The 20,832-nt window shown below is 62.4% G+C and overlaps 1 protein-coding gene across 12 annotated transcripts in view; it reads right to left on the bottom strand.

Moving 5' to 3' along the window:
- The window catches only part of TRPM2 (transient receptor potential cation channel subfamily M member 2), a 58,206-nt gene that overhangs the window by 27,160 nt on the left and 10,214 nt on the right, over positions 1–20,832 (bottom strand). For 9 of the 12 annotated variants that reach the window (XR_014825265.1, XR_014825266.1, XM_084992275.1 and 6 more), the window contains 11 exons: positions 19,360–19,602; positions 18,634–18,722; positions 13,634–13,802; positions 12,533–12,713; positions 11,807–11,973; positions 10,209–10,389; positions 9,243–9,304; positions 7,931–8,131; positions 3,789–3,891; positions 1,756–1,877; positions 1,252–1,590 (listed from right to left, as the gene is read on the bottom strand). Coding sequence is in view for 10 of the 12 variants with exons in the window: in XM_084992275.1 (XP_084848401.1) it covers positions 1,252–1,590; positions 1,756–1,877; positions 3,789–3,891; positions 7,931–8,131; positions 9,243–9,304; positions 10,209–10,389; positions 11,807–11,973; positions 12,533–12,713; positions 13,634–13,802; positions 18,634–18,722; positions 19,360–19,521 (1,776 nt within the window). In the remaining 2 variants the exon portion in view is untranslated. The remainder of the gene's footprint in view (positions 1–1,251; positions 1,591–1,755; positions 1,878–3,788; positions 3,892–7,930; positions 8,132–9,242; positions 9,305–10,208; positions 10,390–11,806; positions 11,974–12,532; positions 12,714–13,633; positions 13,803–18,633; positions 18,723–19,359; positions 19,603–20,832) is intronic. The other 3 variants (XM_084992270.1, XM_084992271.1, XM_084992274.1) reach the window with 1 other exon arrangement.

Here is a 20,832-nt window from a genome sequence, read left to right as displayed (position 1 = left end):
GTGCGGAAGGCGGGGCCGGCTTCTCTTACGGCTGAAGGTCAAAGGCAAGGGGCGAGGGAGGCAGAAGGAAGGTAAACAGGAAGGAGCCGGAACTTGAAGAGTTGGACAATTCCCAGCCAACAGGAGAGCATGCTCTGGAGAGAATGTGAGGGCTGGACCCTCGTTTCAGGGAGCCTGTGGGTGCGACCAGCCCTCAGTAAACAGGACTAGAGACGGGAGGTCCCAGCAGACATGGCCGGTCAGGACCACGGGGCAGAAACATGGGAAGGCTGGCGGGGTCTGGGACTCACAGGACAGGACAACAGAGCCGCCAGCTGGGAACATCGTGACCCTTCAAGAAAAGGGGCAGCTGACCCTGGAGGTGATTCAGAGGTCACCAGGGCTGCCGCTCCCAGCACAGGAGCAAGCCAGCCTCTCTCCTCCCCAGTTTCAGAGGGTGGGGTCCTCTCGTTGGGCCAGAATGCTGCCCCCCAGCACTGCAGGGACCACGGGGTGACAACACTGCCCCACCAGGGCAGAAGGCAGAGCATCAGGCCAGAGAGGAATGTTCTAGAGCCTTAAGATCTCATGGAGTTTGCCCTGTTGGGCTTTGGACTCGCCCTTCCTCCTCCCAGCCCCTCTTTGGGAAGGGGATGGTCCACCCCCCGCCTGTCCTCCGCTAGCCCCAGAAGCACAGGGTAGGCCTGGTTTCTCAGGGTCACGGCTGGAGAGGGATCTGCCTCGGGTGACGTTGCCCGAGTCTCCCCACACCTGATCTAGGTGTGACGTCGGAGCAGATGCTGGAACCAGCTAAGACTCGGGGGCTGTTGGGCTGGAGCCTGTGAGAAGGACACGAACTGGAGGGCTCAGGAGCCAAAAGCCAGGGTCTGAATTATGTCCCCCCGCCCCGTTCATCTGGTGAAGCCCTAACCCCCATTGTGGGTGCGTGCAGAGACGGGCCTTTAAGGAGGTGACCGAGGCCAAAGGACAGAGCCCTGACCCCACGGGGCGGCGTCCCTGTAGAAGGGGAACGGTCGCTCGGAGGAAAGGCTGCGTGCAGTGCTTGGCCCCTGCTGGCCAGGAAGAGAGGCCACGCTGGAAGCCCACCTGCTGACCCCTGACCTTGACTTCCAGGCTCCAGAGCAGGCGGGGAAGAGCCCTGCTGTGCACGCCGCCGCCTGTGCTTTGGCCCGAGCTGACCTTTCAGGACGAGCGAGGGCTACGTTTGAAGCCCTCAGGGCAGCGCGCGTGCAGCCCGCGGCCCGCACTCACATGGAACTTGAGGTTGGGCGCCGGAAGCAGCAGGCGCGGCTGGTCGCTGGAGCGGGGCCGGGGGTACAGCGGCTGCGAGAAGTCGCCCAGAAGCTCCCGCAGCACCTGGGCCACGTGGTGCATCCGCAGGCGGGGTGCCGGGCGCTCGGGCTCCTCGGCCAGCACCTTCTGCAGCTTGTAGCGGAACAGGCAGCAGGGCTCCAGGTTCTCGTACAGGTAGAGCAGCATGTCGCACGTCCCGAACTCCGTCAGCTGCACCCCGTTCTCCAGGAAGAGCTTCACGAACTCGGGCTTGTTGGCGATGAGGGCGGCTGTCATCATGGGGTGCAGCTCTGAGGGCTGGGGATGGGGGCGCATGGGTCACTGCCCCGAGGAACCCCGACCCCAGACCCTGGGGTGCCACCGTCCCAGGGCTGGACCCTGCCTGCTGCCCTCTCTGAGGAACCGGTGGATCCGGACGAGGCCCAGCGGCGGGTGCCAGGGCTGTCCCCGAGGAGGCCTCACCTTCCACGGCCGCTCATCCGTGAAGATCTCGCTGCGCGCAATGTCCACGCGGTTCCACGCCACCGCTAGCTTCAGCTGGTGGTCCCAGTTCTCGTGGCCAAAGCCGTCGTGGCTCCGGGAGGCTGCGGGGAAAAGCACAGGTGTCGGGGCTTCACTCAAACTGCGTCTCAAGCCACTTCCCGTCGGCATCCCTGCCCACGTCTATCAGAATCGGGGGCGCGGGCGGTCCCCAACCGGGCCTCAGGCACTTCGAGTGAATTCGGCATGCAGTCACCAAGTCTCCCCCCCCCGCCAGGACACCTTCAAAACATCACTTCCTTTCAGTGGCAGAATCAGAGGATCGGGCTTGGTCACCACTCCTGCTCACCCCAGCCCTTGCCCCGTCCCCACCTCCCGGCCAAGCCCCCTGACCCTACGTGTAAGGTGGACACGAGTCCCTGAAAGGCAGGCATCTGCTGTGAACATTCCGAAGGTGGACCACAAAGCCGCCACCTTCCCCCTTCGGCCTTGACTGCGAAACCACCACCTTACCCCGGCTCTCAGCGCAGGTCTTTGCCCAGCTAGTGTCTTTGCTCTTTCTGGGTTAACATTTTAAAACATGGGTTGTTATTTGGGGAAGAAGAAAAAAGAACTCTGACCCTCCTTTCACATGATACCCAAAAATGAACCCAAGGTGACTCGCAGACCTGAACGTGGAAGCTGTGCCTGCGGGGCTTCTGCCGAGAGACAGAGGTGAGCGCCTGAACCCACGGGAAAGGTGAGGGTTTCTTGGGATGCAAAGAACATGAATCCGACCGGGAAAAGCGTGAATTAAAATGCATTAAAATGTAAACCTCTGCTCTCCAAAGACAGCGTGAAGGACTCATAAAAGCCGATCATGCCCCAGGAGAAGACAGCCCCAGCATGGGTTCCTATGAGGACATATCGGGGGAGTTCCCGGCGTGGCTCAGAGGTTAATGAACCCGCCTGGCATCCATGAGGATGTGGGTTCGATCCCTGGCCTCGCTCAGTGGGTTAAGGATCTTGCGTGGCCGTGAGCTGCGGTGTAGGTGGCAGATGTGGCTCGGATCCCGCATTGCTGTGGCTCCAGTGCAGGCCGGCAGCTGCAGCTCCGATTCGACCCCTAGCCTGGGAAGCTCCACATGCCATGCATGCGGCCCCCCAAAAAAAAGACCACTTCGAGAGCTCTCTTACACGTCCAACATAAGAAGACAAATAACCAAATAAACACAGGCAGACGATCAGACAGACACTCACTGAGACGACGTACAAACGGCCACCAAGCCCAGGATCCAAACCACACAGGGACTTCACTTCACACCCACCAGAGGCCACGGCTTCCAGACCGACCCCGCCAGGTGCCGACGAGGAGGCAGGCAGCCGGACGTGCGGCCGCGCAGATGGGCGCGCAGACCCAGGGGGAGAGCCCACCCCCACTAGGCGGCCCTGGCCTGCGTCCCTCCAGGGTGACGGGCCGCTCGGCACAGGACAAAGGCTCGTGGGCACCAGGGATGTCGCAGCTGCATCAGGGCTGGTGGGAGGACAGGGAAGCACCAGCCCCACCACAGGGGCTGGGGGGAGGCGCGGGCAGGGGAGGGCAGAAGGCAGAGGGCAGGCTGGGCAGCGGAACTCGGCCTGGACTCTGCTGCTCGAGCGACGCCCGCGCTCGGACTCGGCCCTGCATCCGAGGCAGAGGCGTTAAACAGCAGATGAAGCGTGGGGACATGAGCAGAGGCTCTTGCTTCTTGCTTCTGCCCTAACATTTTACGAGAAGTCTGAGACCAAGAAGGGGTGAACCAGTGCGGGCTGCGCTCAGGTTTCAGGTAAGAAGGTGAGTGGAGCCTGCACCTCTGCGTCGGCGATGGGCCCCACCTGCCCAGCGGGAGGGTGAAGGGGGTCGGGCGAGGTCCCCCACCAGCTGCCCTCTGACCAGCGCACCTGCTCATGGGGTGGCGGGGGAGGGCGCTTCTAGACTCGGGGTCCTGGCACCCTCGTCCGGCTCCTCCCTTGTCCCTGCGTCGCCTGAGCCTCACCTTTCAGCAAGGCCTGCAGAATGGCCACGTCCACGTCCTGCTGGCCGTCCTTGCCTTCCCGGAAGATGGTCAGCAGCTGCCGCCTCCGGACGATGTCTTGGATCTGCAGCGGATGGGCCCCAGTGAGGCCTCCTGGCCTCCGAGGGCGCCTGCAGACTCGAGGTCCCGGCCACGGAGCCAGAGCCCCGGGCAGGTGGTGCCCCGTCTGCCCACGTGGCCGGGGCCACCCCCTCAGCTGCCCACGCCCCAGCAGTGAAGACGAAGAGGTGGGCATTTGCTCGTGGGCAGCCCAGCCCAAAAGGGTAAAGACCCTTCACCTCCCCCATCAGGTGAGATCCACCCAACACCCAGCGTTACTTAACTGAAGCCCTCCCTCTGGTCCTCGCCTGGGGCCTGCCGCACCCACCCATCCACCCACCCGCCCACCTGCCTCCCCATTCACCCGCCCACCTACCTGTCCACCCATCCAGCCCGCCAGCCAGCCCTCCATCCGTGTATCTCCCTGCTCATCAGCCTGTGTACCTGTGTGCGCGGATCTGTGGATCTCTCTGCTTCCCCAACGCCCCCGCTGCCTACCTACCCTCACCCTAACCCTAACCCCTAACCCCTAACCCCTAACCCTAACCCTAACCCTAACCCCTAACCCCTAACCCTAACCCTAACCCAACCTGCCTACCTGCCTGTTCATACACCCACCTACCCCCGGATCTGGGTATCTATTTAGCTACTCACCCTACCTACCTGTTCGTCTACTGCCTGCCTGTCTAGAGATCCAGCCACCCATCCTGTCTGTCTGTCTAGCCGTCTGTCATCTACTGCCTGTCCCCTGTCTGTCTAGCCACCATCTCTCCACTGCCACGCCTGCTCCCGGTCGCTGCGCCCCCTTGACCCCTCACCCTGAGGCTGGGGAGGGGGGCCCCCTGCTGGCTCCCCACACCCCAAAGCTTCAGACTCCTCCCCTAGCTCCCCAGCCCGGCGGGTAGCTCACACCTCTGGACAGACCACCCCCACCCGGGGGGGCCCCTCGCACGCCCCGCCTCTGCCTCTAAGACCCGAACCTTCCCCCTCCCTCGGGGTCCGGCTTTCACGTCAACTCCTCAACGGCCCCTGATCTTTCCCCAGTCCCACCCCGTCCTCCAGCCGAACCCCCGGGGTCTAGCCCAGCTCCTGGGCGTCGGATGGGGTAACCCCACGAGCCTGTGTGTGCCGACCGACCAGGGAACCTCGCTCCATCCCTGAGCTGAAGCACAAATGACCCCGCGTTTGCAGGCAAGAGAGCAGGGCTGCTGAGCGAGGCCAGCAGTTCCTCCTGACACCAGCCGGGTGCTGGCCCTGGGCCTGTGACGAGAGCCCCAAGGTGCCACCATGTCTGCCAAGGGCAGCACCCGAGGACCTGCCACAGGGCAGACAGCCCTGGAGGACTGGACCAGCGATCACGGCCATGGGGGTCCCCTCCCCATGGAACAAGAACAGCCACCAGCTCAGGCCCTGGCTTGAGACCGGGGTGTGTAAAACCCGCCTTCAGGCCTCCACTCAGCAATGGACTGAAAACACAGGCCCCTTGAAACCTCAACAGGCTACAGTCACTTCTGAGAATCGCCTGAATAATTTACAAACTACTGAGGCCAGGCCGCGGGGCCTGCTGGCCAAGCTGAGCCGACGCCACAGCAAAAGCCCACAGAGAACAGCCGTCTCTAAGGAGGCCCTCTGAGGCCACAAGAAGACAGACGAGAGCAGGGTCCCTGAGCCGCCCCAAAAACTGCGCTGCCCCCTCAGCGGGCCCACTGCCCTCCCCGCCCCCATCCAGGGCCCCAACCCTCAACCCCTCCCACCCCCACAGCCCCCAGGGAAGCATCCCCCCGCCGCAGGGCACCCAGTGTGGCCCTGTGGTCTCTGCCTGGCAGGCACTGACCGCCCGTATGGCCTGAGGCTGGCCCGGCCGGAGCTACGCTGCTCCACGGACATGTCCTGAAAAGCGCTGTCACAGGCACTGCAGGCTGCGTCCCAGGACTGCCACCGCCTGGCTCAGCACCACGCAGCTGCGTGAAGGACAGACCCCGGCTACCGGGGAAACCAAGGTCAGAGACTGTGACCCCGGAGTCCCGCCAGGAAGTGTAGGTCAGGGCCCTCTGGGCAGTGACCCCAGCCCGGGGCTCCAAGAGCGGCCAGACCACAGGCTCAGCACCACCACCGGAGCCCGAGCTGCAGGGGGCCCTCCGGCTTGGCCCTCCCCCAGAGGACAAGGGCCTCCTGGGTGCCCTGCTCACCGCCCCCCGCCAGGGGTCATGGCCATGGGCTGGGGTCCCTGCAGAGCTCACTCGGGGCCCCAAAACCCGGACTGGAGAAACGGCCACTCTGAGGTCCATTGCAAAGTCGCCAGGCTACCCCAACTCAGCCAAACAGCCTCGGAGCAGGAGAGAGAGGAAGTCCTTCTTTTCAGGACTTGGACAGACGTCCCTGTACCCTCTGGCCCCAACTCCCCGCCTGCCACGGGCCATCCCTAAGGGGTCCGTGCAAAGTCCTCACCCATCTGCAAACAAGGTTGTCTCCGGCTGTGCATGGCAAAGCACCAACGCACTTGGCAGCGAGATTACTGACGCGCAGGGCAGTGAGGTCCTGGGCTGGAACAGCCATGATCTCCTCCTTGGGGCCAGGAGAGGGCGGGGCGGGGAGGGGTCCAACCAGGGTTCCTGGGGTGGGGGGCCTGGGGCTTACGGTTCCGCAGAAAGCAGGGCCCCTCTGCCCCATGACCACAGCAGCCCCCTCCTCTAGTTCATACAGTGATGTTCCAGAAAATCCTTGGAACCTGGGCTAGCCACAAAATGTCACACATTTTCAAAAAAGAAAAGGAGTTCCCACTGTGGCACGATGGAAACAAATGCATGAGTATCCATGAGGATGTAGGTTCGATCCCTGGCCCCGCTCAGTGGGATAAGGATCTGGCGTTGCCGTGAACTGTGGTGTAGGTTGCAGACACGGCATGGATCCCGTGTTGCTGTGGCTGTGGTGTAGGCCAGAGGCTACAGCTCCGGTTGGACCCCTAGACTGGGAACCTCCATATGCCGCAGGTGCGGCCCTAAAAAGCAAGAAAAGGAAAAAAGACAATAAAGAGAACAGGCTACTGATGCAGATCCTGGATAGAAAAAGGCCATTAGCGGATCAACGTGAAATGGGACCGGTCAAGTTTAGCGGACGGCCACGGCCCGGAGCCCTGTGGTCGGTTCTGACAAACACACCGCCTCTGGCAGGACAGTGACAGCAGGAGAGCCAGGTGAGGGTGGCCAGAACCCCCGCCATCTGCGCAGTTTCCCAGAGCTCGGATATTGTCCCAAAACAAAGAGGACGGGCGGGCACCTGAAGTAAAGCTGAGTCCCCTCTTCACCGATCTGTCCCCAAACTGGCCAGCCACAGGGCCACGTCCCTCCATCCTGCGCGTCACCCCCAGGGCAGGAAGGATCCCCTTGGTGTGGAACCAGCTCCCTCCAGGTCTGGGTCTCCCAAAGCCACGGAGACCAGGGCGGGGCCCCTGGAATGCTCGCTACACCCTCAGGTCCTGGGACGGGCCCGAGTCACTGCTGCCTCCACCGAGGGCCCACGAGGCACCTCCCAGATCGCCACACGCTTCCCAGAGCCACGCCGGGGGCCGCATCTGCCACATGTGCCTGCCCGCCCTGCCGACCCCAGGAGGCCTCTATTGATCTGCCTGGGTGGCCTCAAGGTCACCAGGCCTGGAGGCCAAGACAGACCCTGCCATAGGCTGCCACGCACTGCCACACCTGGCCAGCGCCCCTGCTGCCCAAATCTCGGCTCGGCCCCCACCCCCCGCGGCCTCAACACCAGCCCCTGGCCCCCAGCACGCCCGGGAGGGGCGGGTGTGCTCACGCCCTGCGAGGCCAGCCCAGGGCCAGGGCTCTGAGGGCAGGGGGGCTCCGTGCACCTCCCTCGCAGGACAGCGCTGCCCCAGCAGACAGCCTCCCAGGGCCCTGGACCCTCCTCCCGCCCGGCTTGAGGCCCCCACCCTCTGCAGGTCACTCCCGTGCCGACCCTGGGCCGGCCAGAGCCCGCGTGTCCAGCCCGCCTACCAGGCCGACGGCGTCTCACTCAGGGCTGCCGTCGGCGCCTGGCGAGCGGCGTGCCCTCACCTTTTTGGTCCACTCCACGATCCTGCTTTCCGTGAAGGTCTCAAACATCTCCGGGAAGAGGGAGCCCAGCTTCTGCTGGATCAGGCAGACGGTGATCTCGGAGATGGGCAGGCCGGCCACCTGGGCGATGACGTCGGCCACGCGGCCCGAGCCCTCCACGATCACGCAGGGGGTGCCGTGGGTGATGGCGTTGTAGATGGTCTGCAACACGGCGCCCGCGTGAGCCGGGCCTGGCTCTCGCCTGCCCGGCCCTGCCTAAGACAGGGTCCCCAGCAGCGCTGCCGTCTGGCCATCGAGCAGGTTCTGGCCATCCACCCTGCAGCGTCCCACTGACAGCGGGCAAAGGAGCTGGTCCTGACACCAAGAGCACATCCAGAAAGAGGCCTGCTGCTCAAGGCCACTGTCGGGAAAGGCCTGGGCGTTTCCAGCCCTTGACCTGTGGACCCGAGGGCCATCTCCAGAAAGAAGGGGCACGGCCTGGGCTGGAGTTGGGGTGCCTCCTTAAAGCCCAGGGCAAGTCCAGGACATGGAGGGAGACCCCCAGACCCAGGCTGAGAGCACCGTGGGGAAGGGCCTCGAACCCCAGCAGGAAGGCCACCCTGCCCTGGGCACAAGAACGCAGCCTGTGCGCTGTCTGCAGGAGAGCCACGGAGGGAGGGCGCCCAACGCGTGGCGCCCCCCAGGGGCCCCCGGATCCTGTGCTGACCTCCCACAATGACTGAACATAAACGGGCACCTTCTATGACCCCGTGAACAACACGTCCACGCCTCTGCCCCCAGACTGACGGCTGTAAGGTCATCACAGGTTCCTAGAGCAGAAGGCAAGCTGGCCCGCGTTCCGCAAGGGAGAACCACGCGCCATTCACGGGTCCTGAACTGCCGTCTGCGGCAGCGTCTCAGAGCCGCCAGGGCAGCCACTTTACGTTTGGCTGCTGGTCCCACAGGCCGGGTGGGGACCCTCCCAGGATCCTGCAGAGCCGCAGAATCCCCAGGGGCTGCCCGCAGTCCTGGAGGAGGGCCGTGGGCTCCACTGCCGCCGCACACCCTCTGGAGCCCCTCTTTGCTCTGAGCCGGCCAAGCGGCAGGGATAAAGCCTGCGCGTCCCTCCCACGGCAGGCCCACCAGGGGTTCCCGACCCGCCCGCCCGAGAGGCTGCCACAGGGTGCCCCCCCACTTCCTCCACCCCCTGGGGCGCAGGCTCCCTGCCCCTCCTGCTGACGACCCCCCGGAGGCTGGGGACAGCACTTTGGGCTGTTGCCCCACCTGCAGGAAGACTCGACCCCCAGAGGCCCCACCCCCAGCCAGCACGCACCTGCAGCGTGCCGGGCCCCCCCTCCAGCACCACGCAGGCAATGGGGATCTTGATGGCCACACCTAGGACGAAGCACAGAGCCCAGCTTAGGACGGAGGGCTCAGGCCGGCCACCCGCGCCTCCCCCGCCTGGCGCTCCAGCCACACCACCGGCGCTCCCGGCCCCTCTGGGGAGCAGGGAAAGCAGGATGGTTAGAGACGCCCTGGGTCCCCGCCCCCACCCCCCAGGCCACAGCGACCAGCCTGCTTTCGCCTCAAACCTGGGCACAGCTGGGGACCCCGCGAACCGCATCGGAAATCCACCCCCTGGTCGCTCGGCCAGCCCCACCCTGAGCCTTTCCTCCGGATGTGGGGGCTTGTGAGGGCGTCAGAAACATCCTTCCCCAGGACGCAAACCTGGTCTCCAAGTGTCCACACGGTCTCACCCCCACCCCACGCGCACCCCCGCCCCGACACTCCCCATCCAAACAGGTCCTCAAAGGGTGGTCCCCCAGGAGCGTGGAAATGCAGGTTCTCGCCCGCTCGGACCCGTGACTCAGAGACCCCGGCGCGGGCCTGCACTCTGAGGACGCTGACATGCAACCGAGCAGGAAAACCTTGGCTCACGGGGGCCCGACCCACCTGCAAATCAGGTGCCAGATCCCGTGCCCTTGACCTCCCAACGCCCTAGACTCCAGCCCACCCCGGCCCGGGGAAAAGGCTTGGGCTTCGACTCCAGCTCATTCTGACTTCCGCGCTGAGGCGTGTTTGTGGTGCAAAGTGACCGTCGGACAGTCTGAGACCTGACTGCCCGGACTTTCCTTCCACGGGTTAAAAAGGGCCCAAGAAGGGGACCCCCAACCCAGAGTACACACATCCGGGTGCGTCCCGACAACCCCCTCGGCGCCCCGCCCGATGGGCACCCTGCTGGCGGCCAGCCAGACGCCTGGGCCGGCCAGCGCCCCTCGGCACCTCCTCCGCCCCTCACCCCCTCTCTCCTTGGTCTGCTCCGATATGAACTTCTCCAGCCTCGCCCTCAGGGGAATCTCCACCCCGTAGCGGCCGTGGGTCCCGTCGTCCACAAGGATGAAGTGGGAGTGGTTGCTGTCCAGGCAGGTCAGGTGCCCTTGGCCTTCCTCATCCATGACGTACTCAGCAGGGAAGCCGCCCTGGGGAAGGAGAGGGGTGGACACAGACGGGGAGTTTGACACCTTTCGCGCTGGGAAGGGGCGGCCGAGCAGGCTGGGCCATCGGGTCCTAAGCCCTGGAGGCTGTGGGTGTCCCCTCACTTGGGAAAAGGGCCTCCGCAGACGTGTTTAAGCTGAGGACCTGACCATCCAGGTGGGTCCTAGCACTATGACGGGTGTCCCTTATCAGAGGAGCAGAGGGAGATGTGACTACAGGAGAGGAGGCAGAGACGGGAGTGACACGGCCACGAGCCAAGGAAAGTGGCGGCCACCGGAAGCTGGAGGGAACAAAGAGCGGCTTCTCTTCTACAGCCTCTGGGGCGGGGGGCTGGCCCTGCCGATTTCTCAGTGCTGGCCGAGTGGTCCTGGTTGCGGAGTTCGCGCATCCAGAGATGGGAGAGGACATTCCTGTGGCTTTAAGCCACCGGCTCTGTGGTCATCTTGGGACCCAGATCCTGAAAGGGTGGCTGCTGGACCAGCACACGGCCCCTGGGGTCCCCAGAGCCTGGCAGGTGCTGCGGCGGGAAGTCTTCCGAACTCAAGATGGGGAGAAAAGTGAAGAGTGACGTTGGAAGTCAGCGCGTGTCCCTTGGCCTCAGTTCCGCCCGTGGGATGGGCATTCGAGACAACCAGTCCCACCCACAAAGCGCATCCGTGATGCTGACACAGAAGGATGGCAAGAGCCAGGGCGCAGGCTGGCCAGAGGACCAGCGCTTGTGACCCACAGAAGGGACCATCACCCAGAGAAGCTCTCGCGGGAAACAAAAGCATGTCGCCAGCCCCCACGGGGCCGTTGTAACCACGCCTCCCCCGCAAGCCCAGGAGACTTGTCTTCAGGGGCGAGCGTTTCTCCAGACCTTCCTGAATTAAGTGGACATGCTCACTATGCCACATCTACTGGCTCCTCCAAAAAACCGTAACTGAATGAATCAAATTCTCTTCCACCTTAAGTCCCCACATTTAAGCACTCGCTTTCGTAGGCTGCAGCTGGCAGAGGCAGGAGGCTCTGTCTTCCAGATCAAGAGAGAGAAGCTCGTGGTGGGGGATCAGGGCATCGTCACCCCCGCCCCCCGGCTGAAAGGTCAGGCTCTGGGATCTGACAGCTCAGATGCTCGCTGACTGCGAGCTCCTGGCCAAGCGCTTCCTTCGCAAAGTCCGTTCTCATCAGGGCGGCGACAGGAAGGGCCCCGGACCAGCGGTGGCTCTACCGACTCTTGACCCCCAATTAGAGTCCAGCCTGTCAGCTTCACGTCCGGGGTCACCAGGGTGTGTGGTGTGGGGGTTTGAGCCCAGGTCTCCTGTGTCCCAGTCCAGCCGCTTGTACCCTGGTGCCACTGAGCAGCCCCACCTGCCAGCTGCCCTCTGAGCCCGCCCGCTGCAGGGGCAGCCGCCCGCTCACCGTGGGGTGGATCAGGCTCTCCCGGTTGTGCACGGTGCCCCACGTGGCAATTCCGATGGTGACGACCTCCCCTTCGCTGTAGCTGCTGCTCAGGCTGAAGCCGCGCACCGCCTCACCCACCTGCTTCATGACGCCCGTGTGGGAGCCCCCAGTGATAATCCAGGCACCTGGGAAGGAGGAGGAGCCCTGGGTGCACCCTGCCAGCCAGCACCCCGCGTGCCCCTGGCACTCACTGCCCCAGCTCTGCGGACCCTCTGCTCAAGGGCTCAAAACTCGCTGCCACAAGCCACAAGCCAGGGCCTCAGGGGAAGCGCCTCCACACCCCACCTCTGTGGCAGCCGGGAGCCACGATGCCCCACGTTGCTCAGCTAGGCGGGGGCGGGGGGCAGGCACAGGAACCCTATCTCCTGACTGCAGGCCTTGCCCCTTCTCCCTGCCCCCCGTGCTCTTGGGGACCCGGCATCTCAGAACCTTCTGCGAGGGCTTCTGTTTTGAAGCATCACCCATGGGGAGCCAACCAGAGCTGCAACTGCCACCATGAGCAAGCTGGGCACAACCGCAGGACGTGGGCAGACAGGGCTGGGCCAGTCTGACCAGATGCTGCCCACCTGGCTGGGGCCTGGCCTCGGTGACCCCGGGGGCCAGCAGTCCCAAGGCCCCAACTCTGCGACAGGGCCCCTCCCGCCCACCGTCACTCCTGAGCTGAGCCCTCCGCTCTGGGGCTACCTGTGGTCTGGGCCACCTTGACCAGGCCTCTTCGGAAGATGCTCTTCAGCCTGGGCTTCATGTGGAAGTCCTTGGCCCCACCCGTCACCGAGATGAGGAGGTTGGGGACATCCAGGCCCCAGTGCTGGGTCATGAGGTGGTAAATCACGCTGGGGGGGGTGTCCTGGGAGATTCGCACATACTGGGGGGGGGGGGCAGAGACGTCAGAGGGTCCGTGGGCAGCCCGCCCAGCCCCAGAGCCTGCGTCTTGCACCGGCCACGCCGGGAGCCCAACCCTGTGGGCAGTCACCTCACCCCAGCTCCAAACCGAGAGTAAAAGTGGCCATGGCTGCACCCACACAGGACACCCACAGAATGAGAGAAAGGGGAGGCAGGGCCCCGGAAGACAGGCCCCCAAAGGAGACCACAGGCTCCACCCTTCGGCCCAGGACCCCCCACGCCCTCCCTGCTCGGAGAGGCCAGGTCCCAGTCCCCCTGTAAGGCCGCGCCCTCGGCGCCTCCTGGCAGGTTTCACCGGCCCCTGCCCTGGAGCATCCTCCGCCTCCTCCTCTGCCCAGCGCTGCCCCCGCCTCTGGTGCCCTGGGCATGCCCTGCCCCCATGCGCAGAAGAGCGCCCATGCTCTGCAGAGGACCCCCTGTCCGGCTAAGCCGGCTCAGTCTGGAGGGCCGGGGACGGGGCTCACGGGGGGCTCACGGGGGCGGGGCCTGGAGACCACGCTGGCTCTGGGTCCGGCACCCGCCCCCCACCCCCAGCCCTCCCTGGGATCAAGTGGGCAGCGTCTCAGCGACTCCGAGGAGTCGAGAGGAAAAGTCACTCTCAGCTAGCAGGAGGCTCGGGTTCCAGACCCCCCAGGACTATCACCTGAGAGCTGCCCCAGAATCCTCTGAAGGCTGGTTTCAACAAGTGTGGCTGGGGCCCGACCAGAGTGTCTGGGCGGTTTGCACACGGAGCCCCATCCTCCCCTCCCTCAGCTGGGCGGCTGGGCTCTGTCTGGGGGGTTTCGGCCAGCCTCCCCCCTCCCCCGGCCCAGGGAGTCCCAGCCACTGAGGGACAGCCACGGTGGGCTGTGGCCCACAGTAAGAGCAACGGGATGAACCAACCTTTCCCATCTTCTGGCCCAGGCCCGTGAAGACAATGTCACCAAAGGCGTCCGTGGGCATCTCCTGGACGTGCTTCTTCGGGTCCCACTCCTCGCTCAGGAAGGCGTAGGGCCGGAGGGCCCCCTCCAGGTGCTGCTCACGTGTGTAGCCGCACTCACACACCACCTTCCTGCAAAGGCCACACGGTCACCAGGGGTGACCACGCGCCCCCTCCCCCGCCTGCTGCGAGTGCCAGAGGGGGCCCCGTGGGGTCAGGACTTGCACCCCCCCGGTGGTAACAGGGCACCCCAGCCACGGAGCCAGTGGAGACTCATAACTGTCATAAAAACAAAAGAGGAAAAAAAAATCTTGAAAGTGAGAAAGGACACCTCACCTAATAGGGGAAAATAATTCAAACAAGGGATTTTTAATCAGATGCAAGAAACCAGGGCCAGAAAGAAGTGACACATCATTCTTCAAAAGACAAAACTACCAACCCAGAAGGCCACATCCAGCGAATCGTCATTCACACACAAAAGGGACGTCGCGACACACGCAGGTGGAGGAAAACTAGGGAATCCGCCCCCAACAGAGCGACCCCAGGAAGGAGGCCGGAGGAAGGTCTCTGAACGGAGATGAAATGACACAACACGGCATTTTGGAAGATTGCAAAGGAAAAAAGAGCAATGGAAAGAGACACACATGGGTGGATGAAACACATTCTCCTCCTTCTGAGTTTTCTAAATTACGTTTGGTGGTCGAAGCAAAACTGCTCCACCATCTAACACGGTTTTCAGTGAACGTGGAGGAAATGTCGTCACAATTGGACTATAAAAGGGGAAAAAAGGCAGTGTCGCAAGAGGGGGCCGTGTTTCCACACGTCCCTCCAACTGGTCACATCAACGTCAGGAGGCTGCAAGGGTTTATCAGCCGCTCAGTGGATGTCAGGCATGTGTGATCATTCACCCGTGCAATCTAACCCCTGCAACGACCTCTAAAAAAGCCATACCAAGAGCTATGATCAGAAACCACATAGGAAAATCAACACGGAATTGCTCAAGTGACTCACAGAAAGGCAGCAAAAGAAAAACAGAGAGAAATGTAAACCAAAAAATCCAGTGGCAACAGAGTTCCCGTGTGGCTCAGCAGTAATGGACCCGACTAGTATCCATGAGGATGCAAGTTCGATCCCTGGCCTTGCTCCGTGGGTTAAGGATCCGGCGTTGCCGTGAGTTGTGGTGTAGGTCGCGGATGTGGCTCGGATCCCATGTTGCTGTGGCTGTGGTGCAGGCCGGCAGCTGCAGCTCCTAATCGACCCCTAGCCTGGGAACCTCCATATGCTGTGGGTGCGACCCTAAAAAGACAAAAGATAAAACAAACCAACAACAACAAAAAACAGTGGCAGATTTAAGTCCTAATGTATCAACAGTTACACTAGATGTAACATTCTAAACACACTGACCCATGCCGCGGGTGCGGCCCTAGAAAAGACAAAAAAGACACATAAATAAATAAATAAACTAAAAAAATAAGAAGACAAAAACCTCACTACGAACAATGGGGACAGAGGCCCGTTTGCTCCTCGGCCACAAACAGGAGCCACCTTCCAAGAGGCACGACTCGCATGGATCTGAAAGGCAATGCACTGAGCGAAAAAGCCAGTGGCAAGAGATCACGTGGGGTATGAGTCCAGTTATGTGACATTCTTGAAGTGAAACAATTACAGGGAAGAACAGATGAGTGGTTGCCGGGGGTGACGGATCGGGGGACGTGGAGGTGGCTGCAACCCCTGGTGGGACCGTGCGATTGCTCTCGATTTCCTGTAAACCTACAGCTATTTCAAAATTAAAAGGTTAAAAAAAAACAGTGCAGGCTCAAAGCAGAAACTTCGGACACAGGAGTCATGTGCTCCCCAAAGAGAGCAACAGCCTGATAGCACCTCTCAACCACCGCCTCCTCTTATCTTCTTTGTCTTCATGGCTTGAAGTCTTTTTCTTTTTCTTTTCTTTTTTCTTTTTTTTCTTTTTTTTTTTTTTTTTTTTTTTTGTCTTTTTAAGGCTGCACCGCGGCATTAGGGAGGTTCCCAGGCTAGGGGTCAAATCAGAGCTGTAGCCGCTGGCCTACACCACAGCCACAGCAACGCCAGATCTGAGCCGCGTCTGCGACCTACACCACAGCTCACGGCAACACCGGATCCTTCCCCCACTGAGGGAGGCCAGGGATCGAACCCCCGACCTCATGGTTCCTAGTCGGATTCGTTTCTGCTGTGCCACCACGGGAACTCCTGAAGTCTTTTCATTTCTTGATGGCCATTCTTTGGGGTTTCAGAGAGCGAGGGGAGACAGCGATTGTTTTATCGCTTCACAGCTTGTTTAATCGGAGTTCTACACGTGCTTTCAGATCCCTACTTTTGGCTGGTAACCAGTGACCTAGAAGGCTGGGTCCAGACGAGACCAAACCAAGAGTCTAAAACCAGGAGAAACCTGAGCCCGAGGACACGGGAGACACGGCTGGACTTGGACAGAAAATGGGTTTCCTTGCTGCTTCCGGAGCGTGTGACCTCAGGGGCCTCTGTCGCTCAGCTTCTCCATCGTTAAATGGAGAAAACGATTGGGCCCGAGCCTGCAAAACCGGGGCGGGGTCGCTCCAGGTTCTGGAAGGGGCATCATTCATCAAATGAGTGCAGGCTGGCCAACCACGCAGGGGACGGGGATGGCCAGGAGCCCAACCCCTGTGCCCCAGTCCGCCGGGCTCACTCAGGCTGTCCTTTTGCTACCCACGACCCCCAGCCCCACAGCTCAAGCCGGGCCCAGGGCTGGAGCACAGCTCCGAGGAACACAGAGCCTGCCCCGTCCTCCTTCCTTCTCGGCACGACCCCCTAGGGAGGCTCGGGTCACTCCCAGACCTGAGGGATCCTGCAGAGCCCCTGGGGTGAGCCCCCTGGGACGGAGGGGAGAACTGGGTCCAAGGCGGGGACGGCAGTCGGGGGCCGAGGACCCCGCTGGTGTGTGGGGGCCCGTAGCTGCCCCAAACACTCACGGATTCCTGACAGCCTGGAACAGAGGCCCTCCTTCCAGCCTCTCTTCAAGCCTCACCCACCCCCACCCTGCGATCAGATCTTGAATGTACCCAAGAACTTAAATCTACCCAATCATTTCCAAGCCTGGCACAGAGCAGGACACGGCATTAAGACCATTGGCCCAGGAGTTTCCATTGTGGCTCAGTGGTAATGAACCTGACAAGTGTCCATGAGGATGCAGGTTCTGTCCCTGGCCTCACTCAGTGGGTTAAGGATCCAGCATTGCCATGAGCTGTGGTGTAGGTCGCGGATGTGGCTCGGATCCCATGTTGCTGTGGCTGTGGTGTCGGCTGGCAGCTGCAGCTCCGATTCAACCCCTAGCCTGGGAACTTCCCTATGCCACACGTGTGACCCTAAGAAGAGAAAGAAAAAAAAAAAAGACCGTTGACCCAGAAATTGAATAATCAGCGAATTCCCTCCGGCGCCCTCAGCTTATGTGGGCATAAGTGGGGCACCTGCCAGCAATGTGAGCCAAATGAGGAAGGAGCCACTGCAGGCATCAGACCCACTCAGCGCTACCTTGCGTGACGGCCCCTCCTCTGCGGACCCCCTCGGCAGCTCCTTGCGTTAATCCTGAAACTGAGGAAGGGGCTTCTACAAGTTTCAGAGCCAAACTCATCCTGGGCACCACCTCTTCAAAGCAGAACAGAAACACTGAACAAAGACGGAGCCCCGTTCCCACCTCACATACAAACTGCACCCCAACCCCCACTGACCCCTCCACTGTTCAGAGTTCAGAGGGGGCGGAGCCCAGGCCCCCCCCAGATTCCGCAGGGACCGTCCTCACAGAGCTCGGAAACCAGGGGCTCCTGTTGGGAGTCTGCGTATCACGAGCCTCTTCTGCACTGCTTCTTTGCTGTTGTTGTTTCGCTTTGTTTGTATTTCTAGAGCCGTACCTGCGGCATATGAGGTTCCCAGGCTAGGGATCGAATCGAAGCTGTAGCCGCCAGCCTACACCACAGCCCCAGCACCACGGGATCCAAGCCACGTCTGCGACCTACGCCACAGCTCACAGCAACGCCGGATCCTTAGCCCACTGAGCGAGGCCAGGGATGGAACCCGCATCCTCACAGAAACACTGTTGGGTCTTTAACCCACTCAGCCGCAATGGGAAGCCCCTCTGAGGCTGTTTTTTTTGTTTGTTTGTTTGTTTTTTTGCTTTTTAGGGCCACACCCACAGCACATGGAGGTTCCCAGGCTAGGGGTCAAATTGGAGCTATCGCTGCCGGCCTATGCCACAGCGACACTGGATCCTTAGCCCACTGAGCGAGGCCAGGGATGGGACCCGCATCCTCATGAATCCTAGTTGGTTCATTAACCACTGAGCCACAAAGGCAACTCCCCTTCTGAGGCTGTTTTTACAAACCTGTTTTAAAAACCAAAACTGGAGACCCGTGCAAAGTCCTCTGCAGTTGCCAGAATAACCGGTGTGCGCTTGAACTCACCACCAGCAGCACATTTGAGGTCAGGCTCGGCATCCCCGTTGGCGATCATTCTCCTCTGATTCCCAATCACAGGCCTCGTCCGTCCTCCCCTCCAGGCCGCCCCTCCTCCCTGCCTCTTCAGCGCTCTGCGCTGAATGCGGCTTATCAGCCCAGCCGCGGTCAGAGCTCAGGACTCACAGAGAACCACGAAGCCACACGATCACCACGCCCTCGGCACCCGGCATAAAGAGACGCCGAGCGCTGCGGGAGGGAGAGCCACGGCCCGGGCCCCACGGCGGAGGCCGGGCTGCCAGGGAGCGGATGCAAGGCCCGGCCCGTGTGCGGCACCGCCCCGACCAGGTGTGCCTGGCGGGGAACCGCAACCACGGACCAACCTCTGTTTGTGGACTACATGGCATCGCTCCGAGCACCCCCGTCGCCCGCTGAGGGCCCTGCTCTGCTCAGCCAGCGCACGTGGGGACAGGGGAGGGGCCCTGAGCCCCGAGCAGGCCACTCACCCAGCATCCGACAGTTTGGACCTTTCCACAAAGTGCACGCACTCTTTCTTCTTGATGTTCTCAGGAATCCATGAGCTGAGGTTTGCTTGCTGAGGGTGAGGAGGGCACTTTGAGAGCCAGGGAATCAAATCAATACTATTCCCGCCCCGCCTGTGCCCCTGACACACCCCCGGCTTCTCCTCACAGGGTGGGAGCCCTCCACCCACCCACCGGAGGCCCGTGGGTGTGGGTCCAGGGGGCGCAGTGGGCCTGGGGATCTGGCCTCCTCCTGGGCCCCTGGGAACACTCACAGCCCTTTACAGTTTTGGGGGGCAGAGGTGGCCCGTGTCCTGCAGGCCGGAAGCTGGGACCCCCTCCTCCCACCCAACCTGGGGGGCTGGGACATTCAAGCGTCTCCAACACAGGCCCGCCCCGGGCTTTCTGTGAAGCCAGTGCAGCTTGGCAGGTGCCCTGGTGCCCCTGGCGGCTATAGCACCGGACATCATCCTGCCACGGGGTGGGGGGGGAGCTTTCTGTGAGCTCCGCCCAGGTGCCCAGGGCTCGCCCAGCGCTTTCCCAGGGACCAAGGACAGGGCTGATCCCCGGGCACAGCCTGGCACTGAGGCTCTCTCCCTTTAGTCCCCTCTGCTAAAGGGCCTTTCTGGTCTGGTGTCCCCAGCCAGGCCGCATCCCTTCCCTCCGTGGGTGCTCCGCCAGGGCCCCGGGGACCGGCAACCCGGAACCTACTTTTTCGCAGTTGTTGAGGAACTGCGGCCTCCTGTTCCTGCAGAGGCTGCTGTTGCTGCGCCGGAGGTTGGGGACCATGCCCGTGGCGGCGACCCCCCCGGGCGGCCCCCCAAAGCCATCCTCCTGCCGGGAGCCAGCTTTCCTCAGCGGCGGCGGCTCCATCCTGAAGGCCTGGCTCCCGCGCCACCACGTCCTGCTGCCCCCACTGCGCGGCTGAGGGGCCGGGAGGCCGGCTGGGGGCTGCTGCAGAGGATCAAGGGAAGGAGACGGCTGTGGCCTCGCACGGAGCCCCGTCCTCGGGCCGCTCTGCACGTTTTCCCGGCTGCCCGAGTTCCGGCCCCGCCGCAGCCCCGGGCAGCCTGGGCCCAGGTCACCCGGAGGGGCCCTGGAGGAGGAGTGCCGTCCCCACCCCGGGCTCCCTGTGGGCCCGTGACACCAGGAGCCACCATGCCCGGGATGAAATTACCCCAAGTTGTCACCCAGGGAGGTGCTCCACAGCCCCGGCTGCTCCGAGGGTGCAAACAGGGCCGCCTTGGGCAGAGAGCAGGTCACGAGGCCCCCCTCTCTCTCCAGCCCTGAAGCCCCTTCTGGCCGCATCCCCTGCCCCACATGTGATGGTCGTGGACAGACCTCCTTTCTCTGCCCGCTGCCCCGCAACGGGCCGCGAAGGCACACTGATTAGCCTGAATTAAAGTGACTTAAGAAAGGACCAGGGCACAAGGGACGCTCTGACCCTCTCTCTGTCCCCGAGAGCAGGACGTCATCTCTCGTGGGAAAGGCGCCCTCCCTTCACCTGGGGTGGAAGGACCCCTGTGTCGCCAGAGTCGGGGATGCGCGAGGAGCCTCATACACGAACACCGTGGCTTCTCTCACTGACTACAGCCCAAACCCTTCAGATCCGCCCCTCACTGGCACCCGAAACCCAAGGTCTTTGTCAATTCCCCGCAAATTTACCATTTTTTTTTTATCTAAAAAGTATAAAAGCGGCCTGCTTTAGCAGCTCTCAGGCCCCATTTCTGTGAGGTCTCCATGGGTGTGAATTTGAATTAGTTTCTTTTTCTCCTGTTCATCTGTCTTGTGTTAGTTCTACTATTAGTCCAGCCAAAAGAACCCAAGATGGCCAGGCGGGGGGGGGGGGGAGGGGCATTTTCCCTCCTGACACCATTCCTCCAGCTGCCAGATGTGGTCAGTGTGCTGCGGGGGGAGCGAGACACCTGCCCAGCCCTCACCTGGCCCCCCTGTTCCAACCCCTTCAAGGCCACTCAGCTCGCGCAGGGCACTTGGGGTACAGCCCCACCTGGCCGCCGGCACGCAGGGCTCTGGCACCCCTGCTCCCTGCACCCTTGCTCCTGCCCCTGCCCCGGGCAGCTCTCTCCCCACCCTCGCTCCTGGGCCAGGTCGCTCCCAGAAGAGAGGCGCTGAACCTCCCACATGAAGGCACTAGGAGAACGTGGGTGCCGGGAGTGGGGCTGC

The sequence above is a fragment of the Sus scrofa genome, chromosome 13 (assembly GCF_054392235.1).
Source record: "Sus scrofa isolate SSC_HxYL_T2T_F1_AM1 chromosome 13, Sscrofa_HxYL_maternal_Yorkshire_Landrace_v2.0, whole genome shotgun sequence".
Lineage (NCBI taxonomy): Eukaryota > Metazoa > Chordata > Mammalia > Artiodactyla > Suidae > Sus > Sus scrofa.
This window is presented reverse-complemented; position numbering and strand designations above follow the sequence as displayed.